The 18,448-nt window shown below is 38.8% G+C and overlaps 1 protein-coding gene across 2 annotated transcripts; it reads left to right on the forward strand.

Annotated features, from left to right (window-relative positions):
- Nucleotides 1-1,716: 1,716 nt before the first annotated feature.
- On the forward strand, nucleotides 1,717-11,124 carry pde9ac (phosphodiesterase 9ac; the record flags this gene model as incomplete). Of its 2 annotated transcripts, none has more annotated exons than XM_080052746.1 (18): nucleotides 1,717-1,800; nucleotides 3,346-3,416; nucleotides 3,823-3,900; nucleotides 4,229-4,272; nucleotides 4,419-4,473; nucleotides 5,582-5,652; nucleotides 5,822-5,909; nucleotides 6,017-6,095; nucleotides 6,204-6,278; nucleotides 6,376-6,462; nucleotides 6,650-6,754; nucleotides 6,868-6,950; nucleotides 7,153-7,309; nucleotides 7,460-7,573; nucleotides 7,870-7,974; nucleotides 8,071-8,199; nucleotides 8,283-8,378; nucleotides 11,071-11,124. In XM_080052746.1, the coding sequence occupies exons 1-18, from the start codon at nucleotides 1,732-1,734 to the stop codon at nucleotides 11,122-11,124; spliced, it is 1,560 nt and encodes a 519-aa protein (XP_079908872.1). In that variant the 5' UTR covers nucleotides 1,717-1,731. The 2 variants fall into 2 exon arrangements, with proteins under 2 accessions (XP_079908872.1, XP_079908873.1); XM_080052747.1 differs by having other exon boundaries at nucleotides 11,074-11,124.
- Nucleotides 11,125-18,448: the final 7,324 nt, after the last annotated feature.

Genomic DNA, 18,448 nt, shown 5'->3' on the forward strand with positions numbered 1-18,448 from the left:
TAGTGGGTTAACTAAGAAATGCAAAAAAAAAAAAAAAAAAAAAAGGGCCATATTACATTATATCTTTAAAATCGGCCACGGGCCAATAAAAAGCAGCCCGCGGGCCAAGATTTCAAAGCCTTCCATGAGATGTTTTGAGGTTACAAGCTGTAAAAATCGAACAAACATGACAAGAAATGAAATACCTGAAGACTAAACAGACCTCCATGAAGTATTTTACATTGTCTGTAATACCATACAAAATGGTATTGGAGCTTGGAAATAGATCTATTTTATCCTGCACTTTGTCAATCATAAATTGTTGCTAAAAATAAAAATGCACTTCAAGAATCTCGTCAAGTGCTAAACCCATCTGACCAAACCATCTGCCGGACCTGTTCTCAATTATGGAGTGGATGTGGCGACGCACACACACTCACACACACACACACACACACACACACACACACACACACACACACACACACACACACACACACACACACACACACACACACACACACACACACACACACACACACACACACACAAGTATATGGACATAGAAAACAAACACATATCCATATCAAATCAAAACAATTAAACATTCAAACCCACGTACGTCTGAGTGCTGTACAGAAATGACAAAGCTGCACTCAAAATTAGCCCCCCCCCCAATTTTCCAGGCATCTTTCAGTGCTTTAATCAGTGTATTGTTCATGTTTTGCCTACCTTTCAGGCTGATAATAACTGCTGTTTGCAACAGAACACAGGCGGATATAATTATCAACCAAGGTTTCAATCTGATAGCCATGCTGTAAACAATCTATCTTCAGTATTTGATAAAGTGATAATGCTTGTATGTTATTGTTGTTTTTTTTTATACAGAGAATCAGACTAAGTAGGCTAGATAAGAGGTCTAGGCCCAGCACAGGTAAAAAGCCCTACACCGCTGAAGACATTAGTGTTTTCTCTCCATAGTAACAGTGCCCTGGCAACCAGTAAGAGGGCCAGTTATATTCATAGTACTCCACACCCCTCTAGCTCCTTCTCACATACCCCTCCTCACCTTCTCCATCACTCACATCCTTTCTCTCTCTCTCTCTCTTTTCTCCTGAAGCTCTCCCTTTTTGCGTGTGCTTGTGTCGGAGCGTGTCTGCATGTGAGTCAGCTGCATCCCCAGCACCTGGGACATTACCTGCAGCCTCCAAGGAAGCCACATCGTTGATATTGTGAGTTTAACAGATTTGTGGCTGCTTTTTTGAGAATTAAATTTGACTGAGTCTGCATCTCTATACTTAAGTTTTTTTGATGTTAATGAAAGTTATTATTTTATGGTTTGATAGCATTCAAGGAAACAGGCTGTATATTATACAAAGTGAAATGTTTAAATGGACAGTTTTGTTTTATAAGGTTTTAGATAAGTTTACATTTTCAGTGGTAATACTTTGCAATTGTAATTTGAAAGAGTGAAAACTTGAAAATTGTGTATGTATTTCAAATTTGCTGACAGTTAAACTTAGCATGTTCACCCGCCACTGATGCTTCACCCACTCCTCATGTCAGGATTTATTGGTTTTCAACAGTCATCAGTGTGTATTTCAGCTGCATTTGCATGAATGCACAGAAATAAAATGTGCATTCACCTTTTCTTTTTTTTTCATCGCTTCTCGTGAAAAATACACTGGTTGCTGACTCTACAGGTTTGTCGATTTGAGCTCTGAACCAGAAAGAGAGGAGTGGGAGGTCAACATGGGCTCCAGCTCCTCCTCCTATGCCCCCAAAACCATTTACCTGGATGTGGATGGTAAAGTGCAAAAGGTGGGTCCAATTCCAGTGAAAATGCTGAATATCAGTCTAACTTGTTTGTTAAAAATGTGATCCGACATATTTTGCCAATTAATTTTCTGCTGTTGGGATTGGTATGGCTAAAAATGTTGTTTCAGCATATACATCTTTTTTCTTTTCATTGTTGCCGGCAAATAATATAATGCAAATAAGAATAAGAATAAACGGAAACACATTCAGTTAACCGTAAACCGTCCGTTGCAAAATTATCTACAGCACGTATGAACGTAAATATATGCACGATGGTAGATTAGGTTACTGTAGACAAAACTAATTTAATTGTTTTGCCAATACAATTGAAAACATTTAGAATCATCACGATTGGCACTCATCCAGTAAGTTAATTACTTTGTGTTGATTGATTAATTCAATTATTAAACAAAGCCTTAAATAGCTTCAGGTAGGTGAATTGGTAATTCAATTTTTAATTTACAATCTTGACTCACATTGCTTGTATCCCTAGAGAAAAGACCTCACCTGAGGAGGAGCTAAAATTAGATGTTGATGCATAGCAGTTTGCCAGTCAGGTGTTACTGAGAGAACCTAACACCTGTTGTAAACAGCTTACACACTAGCATTAAAATCTGCTGCCTTACATCTCAGGGGTGTATGAGCGTCAAACAGAATTGTATCTATGTATTTCCATACGCCTCCAGAGGTTCCAGAGGCTGCAATTAAGCTATGAATCGGAAAAGAAAAAATGCAAAAAGTTAAACACTGACTTATTTCGGATTTCTTATATAAATCATAATGACATTAGAGGAACAGCCTAGTCATCACTTTAACAGTCGGGTCAAATGGTTCACGGCCCATGTCCCAGCGTTCCTAACATACTGAGAGTCTGATAAATGAAACACTTGCTGATCCCGTGATGTAAAGTGCTTCAAGTAGAGAGCTGGCGATGACACATGTCTGTTCAAGAGCCCCAGGCCCACAGCCTGAGGCTGAACGTTTGTCTGCTACACCTGCTTGCCTCAAGTTCAAAGATCACACTCTTTGCACGGGTGTATCTACGACCACACTTTGCGATCAGCCCTCCGTGGACAATTGGTGTACTCTATGTAAATGTACTGTAAGGCTGGTAAGAAGGACTGGTTGCATGACAGGCATGGATAATGTTGCAATCCTAACTCTATAGGCTTTTATACCGCAGCTGTCCTTTTACTTCCCCTCATTGGTCTCTCCGCTGACTTGACCTTATTCAACCATAAAACAAGGCAACACTTTCTTTACATTCCCATGTGACACGGTTGTCAAAAAAAACATGAAATTCGATAACTTGCCATCCTGTCAGAACACTGTGGCCTTATATTGATGCCGCAGCAGCTGTTTGTGCGCAGGTGTGCCTTTGGAAACCATGTAGACAAAGAATACACTGTGTCGTATTTGTGGGCCACATAGGGTGTTTTTGGTTCTAATATTATGATAATAGCTTATACCATAACTATGTAAAATTATTACAAATTACAAATGCATTCAATGTAAGTAACAATAAAAGAGCTGTGAATTACCTCACAGGTGGTGTTCAGTCGGCACTGCAGCCCATGTGACATCAAGGAGCTTCTGTGTTCCTCATCTAACATTCCCAGGTCTGTTGTTTTGTCTCCCCACTCACTTGTTTTGTTCGCTCATTAATTCATTCACACAGTGATTAGATCACTCCCTATCTGTGTCATCGGGCATAATTGAGAAATATTACAAGAACATGCACAGACATATCACACAACTCAGCCAGATTATCTTGCACTAAAGAAGCCACAAGTAACAATCGGACAGACATACTACATTGGTAGCATGATAAAACCAAATAGCGAGATATCTGCCTTTAGTTCTGTTTTTCTTTTATTCTTTATTTATAAATATTTTATATTGTTTTATTATTCAAGTCTAATATATTTTTAAAAAGTTATGACGTTTAAAGATAACTTTTAGTTTGAGAAAGAATGTCGAACACTAAGGGTGAGTAAAACTTTCCCTCTTATCGTTTCACTGCAGGAACACTGCCATCATGATGGTGGACCCAGAAGGTGCCATGGTCTCCATAGACCCCACCATGCCTACCAACTCTCCAAAGTAACAGCATTGTGATACTGTATTTGTATAGAAATGACATAATTGCATGCCACTTTTGTCATCAAAATATCCATCCCATTTCACAGGCTTTTCTTTTAATCAACTGTACATACATTTAGATCAAGATTAAATGTTTTAACTGGACAACAGTTGCTGACAAAACAATCTCGCCAAAGGTCTCCTTTAGGATCTATCTTTCGATCCATCTTAAAAGCTAGGGTCAAGCTAAACATGTGATGTGGTTGTTCTGTCAACTGTACATCTCTACCAAAAAAGCTACATAAATAAAGTGTTAGATATAATAACTGCTGTTCTGATTTCCTCACAGCTCTTTGTACAAAGTTGTCCCTTTGTCTACTGGTCAACATGGAGGTAAATTGTCAGCAACGGCAACAGATTTTTTCCTTTAACTAACTCACTAACATTTCATGCATTTGTATTGCATCTACCGTGAAAATACTGAACTTGAAACACTTTTGATGTTCAAAATTATTCATCAGGAGTATTTATATCTTCAGAGAAGGAGGACATGTTTCAGAACGTTTTGTCCCAGGTGGCTGATCAGTTCAGCAGGTAAGACCTCAGTTATTTATGTTATGTTATGGCTATTGCCTCCCCTTCACCTTCCCCACCCTCACACATACCTCACACACATACCTGACGCCTGTGACTTAGGGTGTATTCACACTGGGAAAGTCCGCTAGTCCACTTGCTTTGGTCCAGACCAAATAGAATTAAATTAAATTAATTAAAATCTGTAGGCTAAATACTGTGAGTCATTCACGTTGTTGAGATAGAGGGGAGGGGCACTGCCTGATCTACAGTTTGATCTAATATGCGGTTAAAAATAATAAATACATACATCTAAAAAAATAAAAACATCACATTTTTGTTGTTTCATATGGTTAAAATATGCATGTTAATGCCACGTTTTGTGGCTTGTAGCCCACAATGTGAAACATATAATTTTCACTGTATTTTTGGTGCTGGACGCGTGGCTCGCGAGAAGAATAGGCTCAAGCTGACACAGCTGATTTAGCTGTGTGTCATTTTTGGCACGGATGTGCTCCGAACTGACACCTTGATAATATTAATGGTCTAAGCAAAATAAAAGCATGCACTTCATGCAAAGCGCAGCGTGAACCTGTTGGCACTGTGCAGGAGACGCTCCCCTCCCCTTCATCTGATCGCTGAACACATTCAGCATTTTTACGCGTCCTCTCGATCAAATATATTGGCTCTGGGCTCAATCTTCTTAACAATTGCAACAACAACACTTTCCCATAGCCTAATGTGAAGCTGACGGTGACTTATTAAAAAAGAAAAGAAAGAAAAGGCACAGTGTTTCCTGCATTTGGGTTGGATCGAGGTTGTGGTAAATTCATATCACAAACAAACTATACCAGAGTTTGTTTGGTCCGCCCCCGAGTGCGATTGCTGTATTAACACATTCCTGAAAGATGCAAACAGAAGGTGGAAGCACACCTGAGTTCGTTTCAACCGAACTAAACACGGCAGGTGTGAATACGCCCTTAAAATGATAGTACACGCTACATCCCATGAATTTAATCAGACAAGATTTTTAATTTATATTCTTGGCCAGCTACCGTTTTATTTAGTCACTTTGGCCAATGAACCATATTAAATATTTGTCATTGTATCATTTGCTTTCCTCTCACAGAGCCTTTCGCATCAATGAGCTGAAGACTGAGGTCACCAACAGGCTGGCAATGCTGGAGAAGAGAGTGGAACGTAAGTGATACAATTTACTGGATCTAGTTTAAACTAAAGCATACCGTAGAAAATCCCTTTACTTAAAGCAAGACCAGATGAGATGTCAGTAAAACGTTAAATGCAGTCAGTGGAAAATGTTCCTAAACTGAGGCCAAACTGTGAAGGGTTTTGTGTCATCTTGTTTCAGTGGAGGGCTTGAAGGTGGTAGAGATTGAGAAGTGTAAAAATGATTTGAAGAAGCTACGAGATGAGATGACTTCAAGAGGTGGTGGCAGGTGAAAGTTAAAAATTTGACATCTTAATATAGATGTAAATAAACAACTAAATAATACAAAATCTATGTCAACTAAACTTTCTTTGACTTATTTTCTTTCAAATACAGAGTAAACTGTCCATGCAAATACAACTTTGACGATGGAAAGAAGGTCACTCCTAGACGGGATGTCCCCAATTACCCAAAGGTATGTACCCTGGGACTAATATCTCCGTACTTTTAGACCAAGCTAACTTAATGAATTTTAAAAGTATCTTTTACAATTCTGATGGCTTTCTTTACTCGGCATATACAGTACACACTGTCTCAGGAGACTGTTGAGGCACTCAAGAAGCCAACATTTGATGTCTGGCACTGGGAACACAACGAGGTTTGTTGATATTGCAACTCAAAAACTGGATCAGCTATTTCCATTCCATGTTATCCAAGTCACTGATGTCTGACTTTCTTTTCCTTTGTGGCTGCAGATGCTAAGTTGTTTGGAGTATATGTACCATGACTTGGGACTGGTGAAGGAATTCAACATGAACCCCATCACACTCAAACGCTGGCTGGTAAAGTTAGAGCAATAAAAACAAATGAGCACGTGGATATACAGAATAATGCAAAGCACAGCTTTTAACTGAAAAGCAGAGGTGTCGTTAAGTGTATAGGATCAGTGGTCTGACAAAGATTATAAAGTAGTTCACAAATTTACAAGGAAGGAAATACTGAATAAATGAATCATCCTTTCCCCTGTAGTTGGGGATTCAGGAGAACTACCGCAGCAACCCTTTCCACAACTTTCGTCACTGCTTCTGCGTTAGCCAGATGATGTATGGCATGATTCACCTCTGCAACCTTCAGGTATGCGCACATTTGTGGGTATGCCTGTGTTTGTGTGTGTCAAGGATATCATTCAGTCCCAAGCACATTTAGAATATTTTGTAAAAACACCTTCCATTTTCACTTTTGTGCAGGAGAAGCTGACTCTCACAGATATGGGCATTCTAATGACAGCTGCAGTGTGTCATGACCTGGACCACCCTGGCTACAACAATACGTAAGACTCACTTTTCTGTCTGTGGGGGCGTTGACATATAGAGCACTGCAGATGCCTATTGACCCCAGAATGTTGACAACATTGTTGTCAATGAACTGTGAAACTAGTTCAGCATGGAGAGAGTTCAGGTATGAAAACACAGGGAGCTTCATGGGAATATACTGTCAATCCATCCATTCACCCGTACCATCCACTTTATCAGGTACCAAATCAATGCCCGCACGGAGCTGGCAGTGCGCTACAACGACATATCTCCGCTGGAGAACCATCACTGTGCCGTGGCCTTCCAGATCCTTTCTCTTCCTGAGTGCAATATTTTTGCAAACGTGGATCCCGAGGCATACAAACAGATCCGACAAGTGAGATGTGCATGTAAACATAAAGCTAGTCCACTACTGAAAAGCTTGTAGATTTTCTTCTTAATCCAACAGGCTTTTACATGTTTTGATTTTTATAACATCAATTAAGCTAATGTCATGCAAACGTCTCTTTTGCTCTAATTTGTACAGGCAATCATCACCCTCATTCTGGCCACCGACATGGCCAGACATGGGGAGATACTAGACTCCTTTAAGCAAAAGGCAGACAACTTTGACTTCACCAATGAAGAGCATGTGACATGCGTACGTATACATTATGCTGTTCAAGGTCACGTTGCAGCTCCATCTGACACTAGCCACATGTTGTGCTGTACATGCATGATTTGACATCAACACAAGCGGGCCTTTATCTGTTGAGGTTGATGTTATCAGCAAAGGCCAAATGGATTTTAATAATGTCATTGGTAAAGTAGTGACGAAAATACAGTAGATGCTCCTGGAAAATGTTGCGCCTTTTGATGATGAATAAGCTTCTTTATCCTGTGTCTTCTTAAGGAGGGAGGTTTCAAATATATTTGTACATGTGCATTTGCTTTCAGCTGAAGATGGTTCTGATAAAGTGCTGTGACATTTCCAATGAAGTGAGGCCAACTGAGGTAGCTGAACCATGGGTGGACTGCCTTTTGGAGGAGTACTTCATGCAGGTGACCATAACTAATGCATTCACATAATCTTGGAAATCTGTGATAGGTGGAGAAACCGGTATCAAATGACAATATGTCCATATATGTGTTCCACAGAGTGACAGGGAAAAGTGTGAGGGTCTCCCTGTGGCTCCCTTCATGGACCGAGACAAAGTCACCAAACCCACTGCTCAGATTGGATTCATCAAGTTTGTCCTAATCCCGATGTTTGAGACTGTCATGAAGGTAGGACATGTTTATGGACGTGTTCCCTCATAAATGTACACATACTGATTAACAATGAATGCTCTAACTCTGGTTTTCAACAGCTTTTCCCTCAGATCGAGGAGATCATGGTTCAACCTCTGAGAGACTCTCGTGACCACTATGAGGAGTTGAAACAGATTGATGATGCCATGACAGAGGTATAACTTATTCTATTCTATCTATCTATCAATCTACATATCTATCCATATATCAATCCATCTATCCATCCATCTATCCATCCATCTATCTATCTATTTATATATCTAAACTGCACTATTATTGCTAAAATGTGGATCATGATTTTACTTACAGGGCAGCGTGACTGATCCTCCATTTTTGTTTTCGCTGTAAACTTGCTTTAGTTGGACAAGTTTCATTCCCAGAGATTCTAAACATTCTTTAAAACAAAGTTTCAGATTTGTGAAAGCATTATTCCATTTGTGAAAGTGCAAAAAAAGCGAGAATTGACTGCTTTTTTTAGCATCAAAACAGCATAGGACCTGGTCCTGATCCAAAACCAATCTACTGAAATCTGGACTAGATTATCCCAAAGAGACTAAAGGTTCTTGCATTTTGATTGAAAGTCACTGAAGGAGTCCATGTCTCTCCATTTCGTTTCTCATCTCCATCATCATCATTGGTCTTTCTCACAAGTTATTTTAACTTTTGAAAAACATATATTGGTTTATTAGGTAATGTACTCTTCAAATTGTTCTTTCAAAAGAAAATGACTATTTTGAGGGTTGGCCTCTAGCCAGAACCCTCTTGTTTTTTGCAGGGAAAGGAGAGGGTTTGATTTATACATAATTGTTCTGTGTTTTTAAGTTTCAAACTAGTGTAGTTTAAAATCATGATAGCGGTCATGCGGCACGATACAGTTTGGCAAATGAGTAAGCTACTTTGCAGGTCTATAGTATAAACTCTGGATAATGGGGTAATGGGAATAATGTCTGCAGGCCATTGTGAGGTCAGGTGACTGCAAAGGTAGGAATACAATGAAGGTAAATTGTGGGCAGTAGAGGAAGAGCAGGGTCTGAAATGATGGAGATGAAAGTGGACAGATATAAATGAGGCAAAGTTTTGACAGGAAGCATTTCATGAAAATGTCACAACAAACACTCACTTCTGAATTATGGTCCTTCTAACACAGGCCACAGTAACGGCTCTGGAAAAAGTCAGGGGTATGCAACAGGCAGAAGCAGTAAAAAAGAGATTGATTAAGGCTAGTTAGAGGAAAGGTGCTGAAAAACACAAATTTTCTTTTGGAAGAACAATTTGAAAATTGCATTACCTAATTAACTAGTATATATTTCAAAAGGTAAAAATAACTTTTTCTACTTTTGTTTTGAAGTGAGAAAGACGAGATGATGATGGAGATGAGAAATTAAATGAAGAGACGTGGACTTCTGCAGTGATTTTCAATAAAAAATTTTAAAAGCAGTGAATTCTCCCTTTATTGCATTTTCACAAATAGAGTAATGGTTCACAAATCTGAAACTGTGTTTTCAAGAATGTTTAGATTCTCTGAGAATCAATATTGTCCTATTAAAGCAGCTATACAGCGACTTAAGAGGTGCAAAAAAGGCTCTTTCCGATTGCCTCCATACTGCTTGTTTGATTTGTGCATTGTGTTAATATAGTAACGGAGCATGGAGAGCTTTATTGAGGGGGACAAATTAGAGAACAGCGATTGAGTTGCAGGGTGAATGATATATTAATAGCTTGTTTTTCTTTGCAATGTGTAGCTAGTTGTCATTGAACTAGCGTCTGAAGCAGAACTAAGAAGTCAGCATGCAGAGTGACATAAATGTTTAGTGGAATATGAGACACTCTATCGTCATCATTTAAAAAATGAGATCCCATTGATATATGAATCGAGATCGTGAATGTTTTACTATTAATTATGCAGGCCTACTCTATCCATCTATCTATCTATCCATCTATCTATCCATCAATTCATCCATTCATCCATTCGTCCATTCATCCATTCATCCATTCATCCATTCATCCATCCAGTTTGGTGAGTAGTAATTCTAGAGTCACTGTGATATGAGCAAAATTGTGAAAACATACACATTCAACACAAATCCAAACTTCAGCCTATGAAAACTTTTGCTGACCCTCCCTTCCTTTACCAGCTGGCTACTGTGGCTTTTACATGTCGTAGGCTGGATATTGTAAAGCTGTCAATAGTCTGTAGCATGTTGTTGAACAATGTAAAAAAAAAAAAGACTCACATATCTGTGTCCTAAAGATAAGGCTACAGCCAGCAGCTGGTTAGCTTAGCTTATAATACAAAGACTGGGAATGCTCGATGGTGTTTTTGCCCCCAACGGTGCCTTCCAGGCAGCGCTGCCTTGAAGGCTCCTTTGGGGGCACAAAACACAAAACACCACTGGGAACTGGGAAACAGATAACCTGGCTCTGTTAAATGGTAAGAGACTCAGCCTGCCTAATAATTAACATATCACATCTCTTTCTTTTTTCCTTCTTTTTTTGATCTGTACAAAAACAAGCATTAAAACAAGAATTTGCCAGGGTTTTTCTTTTACCATTATCTTTGAGCAGGACTCTTTTTTTGGCTCTGACCAGTTGCAGTCATGCATATTAAATCAAATACATTGCAGAAGCCTGGGAATAAGACTGGTTTCAGTCATACATGTTTCCTGCAGTGAGAAGGAGGCATAACATAGTGGTAGTCTAGGTCAATCCACTCATAGTCATTTAAGCTTTTCACGTCATAAAATTTGCTTCGCACGGGTGAGGTCACACAAATACACCCATAAACCCACATGCATGCACACGCCCATCAAACAACTTGCTAACGTAAAGGTGTGTCCTTTGTTCAAGGAGGCACAGAAGAAAAAAACTGAAAATATGTCATTAGGCGGGAAGAAGAAGTAAGCTCTGCACTGAGTGAGTGCAGTGGTATCTGTGTAAGTAAAAGCAACTGACTCCTTGGTTGTGCTTCAGTGTTTAGTTTTCAGTGTCACGAGTGCGCTCTTTCTCTGAATGTACACTTTCATCACTTTGGATTCACAGGGTTGTAAGAGCCTGAAATGTAACAAAAGATACATTATAACTGGTCGATAATGTAACAAAATTCTAATTGAAATAACATTTCAGGTTGTAACATTTCAGGCACTGACAAGGGATAATCTATTTGGTCGGCTCAAGCTCAATTGGTTAAGAGTGAGAAATGTTCGGCAGGGATGAGGGTCTGGGTTGTATGGCAATTTAACTTGAAATATTTGAATATAAAGACAAAATGAATCAATTGAGCGCTCTTGGATTTCTGCAATTTGGTGCCAGAATAAGACTACATTCATCTTGTTGTCATGGCTGAAAACAAAGTGGTGAAACTGTCCCTCATTTCATTCCTCTTCTTACCTTTCTATCACAGTGACAAGATGCAACATTCTTTGCTCACAAATTGAAACTATAAACTATTTTCCCACATTCTACATTAACTTTTTTTCACAGAAATGGAATGAAGTTGCCTTTAGACTCTCAGGAAGTTTTGGCTGTTCTACATGTAGGGAAGCCAGTTCTAACTCCCAGCTCTGAGGCAATTTCTGTCCTGTAGCCTTTATCTTTGGTGGACAATAAGTACAGACACTTTTTGGTGGCAAGGCATGGTTTCTGCTGATCTAGGCACAGCTCTCAGTCAATGGGTTTTTTATAAAAGTAGCTATAGTGTCGTCCTTACTCCTTAAAATCCTGCTGTTTCTTTTTTGCCTAATCCAAGCTACTATTTTATTGCAGGGGTCTTCTTTTGTGATCAAATTAAGGAAAGATTTAAAAACAGTTGACTGAGGCCACAGTGAAGACATTCTGCGCTGGAGATGACAGACGGATCGGGAGGGAGAAGAAAAAAGAGACTGCTTGGCTACATACTAAACTAAATTTAGGCATCAAGGTGACATGTCTTGAACTTTGACTTAGACTTTTGAACTGGATGTAACAGAGAGGAACCTGGTGAACGCTATGTGTATTTATGGTGTTTGTTTTCTCTCTCCTTTTTTTTATTTCATAGTGCCTCAAGTGTTTAATGGACTAGTTGTTCCCAATATAAACTTAAAACCTATTTTGAGATTGATATCCATGCATTTTGAAAATACAAAAAAAGGCTGCAGAATAGGCCCAACGGACCAAAGGTTTAGCAGTAAATGAGCATTACTTTTTTTCGTCAACTTGGGATGTTTTTTCACCTCACTGTAGTAATAGAGTATGGTCCACTGGGTGTTTTCCAAAGATTATTATTTTTTGTTCACACAAAATGAGCAATCCATTAAACCATCACAAGTCTAGCTGTATTAACTCACCCACAACACTTTTTAATAAAATGTGTCCAAAGTGTTGCATAGTTTGTCTTGTAAATAAGCTGTATTATCTTACAATACATGAACAAACTCTGATTTGTACACATATTCCTCTGTCATACTCTATGAGTCTTTATACATACAGTAAAGTTTAGAAACACATTTGAGATTGTCATCTATCTTTAAGGGGGAACTGCTAATCCAGAGTGACTCAACTCCAGTCTCTTGACATAATAGAACATATTTGAAAAAAATATATATTAGGGGTGTAATGATACACAAAAGTCACGGTTCGTTACATACCTCGGTTTTGAAGTCACGGTTCTGTACGGTATGGTTCTCAGTTAAAACCTGTGCAGCATTAACTACAATTGCAGCCTAGGTATTTTTCAGTAAAGAAAAGAAAATACTGCTGCAAACAACCAAGGTCTCCAATAAATGAAATACTTTTCAAATAAAAGTGCAAGTTCAAAACAAGCCTACGGTACGGTGCAGTTCGGTACGGTACGGCCTGTGCTGTTCGGTACGAGTATTGTTACACCCCTAATAAATATCTATTAAAATATATTAATACCCCTATGATATCCCTAATGGGCATACATTAAACCTTGTGTTCTTTGTATACCTCTACATGGTACATTTTGGGAATAGTATGACGAAAACAATCCCCAACTAGATTTTTACCCAATCTTCATCAATTGATAGAGTTTGCTCAGTCGTCTTAGAGCTGAGTTTTATGACATAACTCGATTACTGTTTAGTGAACATAACAATGATGATAAATTATGTTTAATTGAAGTAAAAGCCTCATGAAAATTGGTTGTAACCTCAATATTTGGTCATTACTGAAAAACACAAATTTTTGACATTTCAGTTATGCACAGCTTCTCCAACAACCCTCCTGATTGAGATAAGTTGTATTGCCACATCTTAGACCCAAGGGCTAGCATAAACTTGACGTGTGTGGAAATATAGTACTTTTTATCCAGTGGTGTACCACCCAAAGGTGCCACTTAAATCTGCCCGCACCACGCCCCTTTCCAACTCTCCACATCTACACTGTGTTTTTATTACTTGCTTTTGGCTATATGTAGCCAATTACTTCAGAGTTAAAATGCCTCACCTGTTGGCCTCACCTCACACAGCGAAAACCACCTACAAAGCTCCGATGATATATTATTAAAACAGAGAACGCCAAAGCATTAATCAACAAAGGCTCTATTTGTGCTGCGTCTTTTTGTTTTGCTTTGTTTGTGCACTATTAAACTAGGTAGAATTAACAAACTAAAATGTTCTCCTATTGTCTGTATCTTTCATTGATAATTCACAACTTCATGGTCATAAGGGTCCTTGTGAATTATTTTGATCTTTAGTGTGCATTCTACTGCGATCCTGCCTGTAAGGTAATAATTTCAAAGCAATAGAAAAAAAGTAAGAGTAGACCACATGTTATTGTTGCCGTTGAGATGAATTGGTGTAATTGCCCGTCGCCTTCTCTGCATAGCGTGACAGAGTACATTGACATAAACCTGCAGGAATTCTCTGATTAAACAACATGTTGTCTTATCACTAAAGGGTACTGCACAGTGTGGCCAGTGATGAAAGCACTGCAGCTCATAAATAAAATGATTTTTTTCTTGTTAAGTTTACACAATGTGAACAACTTTTATTATATTTTAGCATGCATCTCATACAGTTCTGCTTGTGTATGAGAAAGGCAAGGGGTTTGTTGAAATGTTTAAAGTGTAGCTTCTTTGTAAACACAATAGTGTATAGCCCTTTTTTTCTTTTTTTTTTGCCTTTTTCAACACTCATAATCTCTTCACCTTTCAGTTCCTACATCAAAAAGGTGAGTTCCAACTAAAAATCAACCCAGACTACTAACTTGGCTCGGTAGATGTTTTCATAAGTGCAAAGCTAATTAAAGTATTTGATATCTAAATCCCTTTCTTTGCTCCGAAGCTGGATATCACGTCATGTTAATCTGCCACAGTACATCAATAGAGCCTGTTTGTTGACGTGAAAGGGAATCCCCCTGGATGGTGTTTAAACAAAGCAAAGTTTAATTTTTGCTTTTGCTGGGCTCACATGATATTTTGCCTAAGCATGCTAGGGGGTGGCATTTTTGTAGGGAAATTTGTTTAGGGGGTTTGGTACATGACACATTTAAAATCAGGATATTTAATTTCCTTATTAGAGTAACATACATTCAAAGGTTCGAATTAAAAGTTATATTATCCCAAAACCCTAAAGGTTTGGCTTTCAGGGTATAAAAAAATCCTCATAATGTGTTTTTTAAAATGTAATCGTCATTACTTGTCACTAGTGTCCCACAACCAGCTGACAACAAAAAATTTGAAGAGAGTAATTTTTTTTTAAACTGCAGTCTTTACCATGACTCATAGTATCCCAGTACACATACATTACATTATGTTATATTTACACCTACTGTATATAGTTGTTTGATATTGGCTTTATGCACTCCCCATCATAGTGATGATGTTCAGGATTTTGCCTTCTTCATCAGCCCTTTGATCCCCATACAGCATGGTTTATTGGCAACAATAAAGAATTGAGTTGGTTGAGGTGATTGGAGTTATGCCACTTCATCGGGATACCGAAAAATTATGAATATCTATTTGATTTAATGAGTCATTAATACTGACTTTCATTGGCAACTCCTTGCACACTTAGTGAAGGCCTTCAGAAGTTATGTGCACTGTCATTTGCACTGATAAGCACACTACTCTCAACATGAATCACGCAGGTACCACCCATGGCTTTAACTGATCTCCGAATCATCACAGATCTGCACCGGTGATTATGAGCTGGGCGGGGAAGTTTCATAAGCTTTGTTCCAACTTAAGTATTTCACACTGCCTGTTGTGTCTGCACTCTGTTTGCGCTGTAGATGTGTGTGCTGTGTAATGAGCCTGCTTTGACTTGACTGCAGTATAGGCAGCCATATGTAAATGTGAATTTAAAAAAATAAATACTTTTCTCGTATTTGTTTTTGCCATTCAAACAGCAATGTCTGAAAACTCTTTGAATGAGTGTCTTCTGCAAAATTCTCATTAAAAGAGATGGATTTTCCTCTTTCCTCACATGTTTTGACCCTTTTCTAACTTAATTTATTCCTAGGAATCCCTCTCAGCATGCGCCCTTACAAGGGGTTAAGCTAAAAGGGCAGTGTATGTGTGTGCATACATGCGTGCATGTGTGTGCTTGTGTGTGTGTGTGTCTGTGCTGTCAACAGGCCTTTCCAATATTGAAGTCTTGCAGCAGGAAGCCGTGGATGATCTATGGCCTGGTATCATGGGAATCTGTATAAAATACAAAACACATGGTGTGTCATACATTAAGTCTGTATACCTGGCTGTTTCCCTGGCATTTCAAGTGATTTTTTTCTATATTTAAACACATGATGATTTTCCATTTAACTTTTTTAAACTGCACCACAGATCAGAGGTGATCAGAGAATGAGTCAGGCACAAGGGCTTTTTTTCCATGCTGACCAGACAAAAGAGAAGCCTAAACCTGGTTCTTGTGAACACGTGCAGACAAAGCCCTGCTTGTGGGAGAGAGGCAGTTAAATCATCATGGATGTCCCTCTGACTCCCACATTCAAGAATTCCCATTTCTCGTTTGAACCACTGGACTGTGAGGACACAAGCTAGATTTACTGACGACAGTTATATTCCTAGCAAGAATGGCTAGAAGTCAAAGGTCAAAAGCAAGTGTTGACCCCTGAATTCTGGTCATGCATTTTTGCATCAGCGACTACTCTTGGCAGGGGAAATAAAGGGCGTCACATGGTGTAAATCTGGGCACGTAACATAATTCTCTTTGAAAAAACATGCTGCCTGTAGCAGGGGACTCTGCAAATAACTGCCTTTAATTGAGCTTCCCCCTCTGTCCTTCCTTAAAATGGCATTGTTGATGTTTTTGGTCTAGTTATGAGAAATACCCAACCAAAAAACATACAATTTGGTTTAACAGCTACAGTTTTTTTTTACAAGGTAGGAAGACCTCACACAGCCACAAGGCTCTGACACACCTGCGCTATGTCCTGATAAAATTAATGTTTTCATAAAATGCTTTCTGCAGGATATACAGTCATATGAAAACGTTTGGGAACCCCTCTCAGCCGGCAACATTGCACTGATTTGTTGAACCATGTACAGATACACAATCTGCAGCCAGATGTTCTTGCAGGTCTTTGGAGGTGATCTTTGGGTTGTGTGCAACCATTCTCACAATCCGCCGCATATGCCGCTCTTGTACTTTTCTTGGTCTGCTAGACCTGGGTTTAACTGCAACTGTGCCTGTGTCCTTCCATTCCCTGACAACGTTCCTTACAGTAGAAATTGACAATTGAAACCTTTGGGAAAGCTTCTTGTAGCCTTCCCCTAAACCATGATAATGAATAATCTTTGTTTTTAAGATATTTTGGGAGCAGTTTTGATGGTCCCATTCTGTCTCACTTCAGCAGAGAGTCAAAGAGAAGTGCAACTTGCATTTAGGCACCTAAAATACATTTTCTCATGATTAAACAGACATTTCTATGAGGTTCAAGGCTTAACAACATAATCCAACCAACTTTGTGTTTAAATTCATCAGTTTTACATGCTGTTACAGGCATTAAAATCAACAAAACCACAAGGGTACCCATATTTTTGCACAGCCAGTTTTTCACATTTTATTTTATTTCACACAACCAAATACTGCTTTTCAAAAAATCTTTGTTTGGAAAACATCCCAGTAGTTAGCTGTTCCTGGTAAATTAAAGACATACCACTTTTATCTTTTTTTTTGTGAAAGCAGAGTCAATTATAATGCCGGCTGAGAGGGGTTCCCAAACTTTTTCATATGACTGTATATGACTCATTCAAGTGAGAAATAGAAGGTGTCAGCGCTGTCGTACTTAAGATCAGGAGTCAGTCTGTCATCAAAAAAAAACAATCTCAATCAAAGGCTAATAATTATCTTTAGACCATGCACTAAAGAAATGTAATTATATATTTTTTTTAAACGCCAACTCAAGCGTTTTTTTTCTTGGGCTTGTCCCTGTCTCCATTTAGCCTACACAGGTCTTGATGATGATGCTCTCTCCACTAAACCAGGAGCGCCCCCTTCATTTGAGGTGGTTTTGACAGGTTCTGAAACAAAACATTTATTATTCTAAACTGGTATAATATCAGTGTCTGAAGTGAATTTCTGCTCAACTGTAATCATGTTGTACTGTGTTAACTTCTTCTAAGCTGAAGCTAGCCTATTAAGGCAAATATCAACACAGTGGAGTTCATTCGCGAAGTAGCCTAGCCTACATCTTATTCAGCAGCTAAACTGCGGCCATTACCACAAACAGTTACCCTGAAAATCCAGACTCGCCGCTGGCAAATGCGCTCAGCAGTTTAGATGTGGGTCTGGATTTCCAGGCTAACCAACAGTGCCCGAAGGATTAAAACACAAGGCATGAGATGACTGCTTATCAGCCGTAGCCTATTTCTTAAACCCATATTTTTAAGGCGCTAGTACTTTTATGATGAAATTAAATTTTACATGGCACTAATTAGCCCTGAAGGTAAAATAGGATATCTAAGGTTTTTTGCACAAATTAGGCCCGGAGTATCCGAAATTTAGCATCACATCATTGTTAATTTTCTGTAGACTATGCCTAGTTGGTTACATGCCATGAATTAATTTTACTCACCACTTCAATGAATTGGCACATTACTTTGAAAATGACCGACGTTATCTTCTGTTTGTTTCATAGTGCTGACGAACAGGCTTCACATATCTGCGGTCAAGAACTTGGATTTTGATCGAATTTGGATCTTGATGCGCGTCTATTTGCGCCATTACGTTTCGTTTCGCACACCGGTACCACAAGAGCAAGAATAGAC

The sequence above is a fragment of the Ammodytes marinus genome (assembly GCF_949987685.1).
Source record: "Ammodytes marinus genome assembly, chromosome: 3".
Lineage (NCBI taxonomy): Eukaryota > Metazoa > Chordata > Actinopteri > Uranoscopiformes > Ammodytidae > Ammodytes > Ammodytes marinus.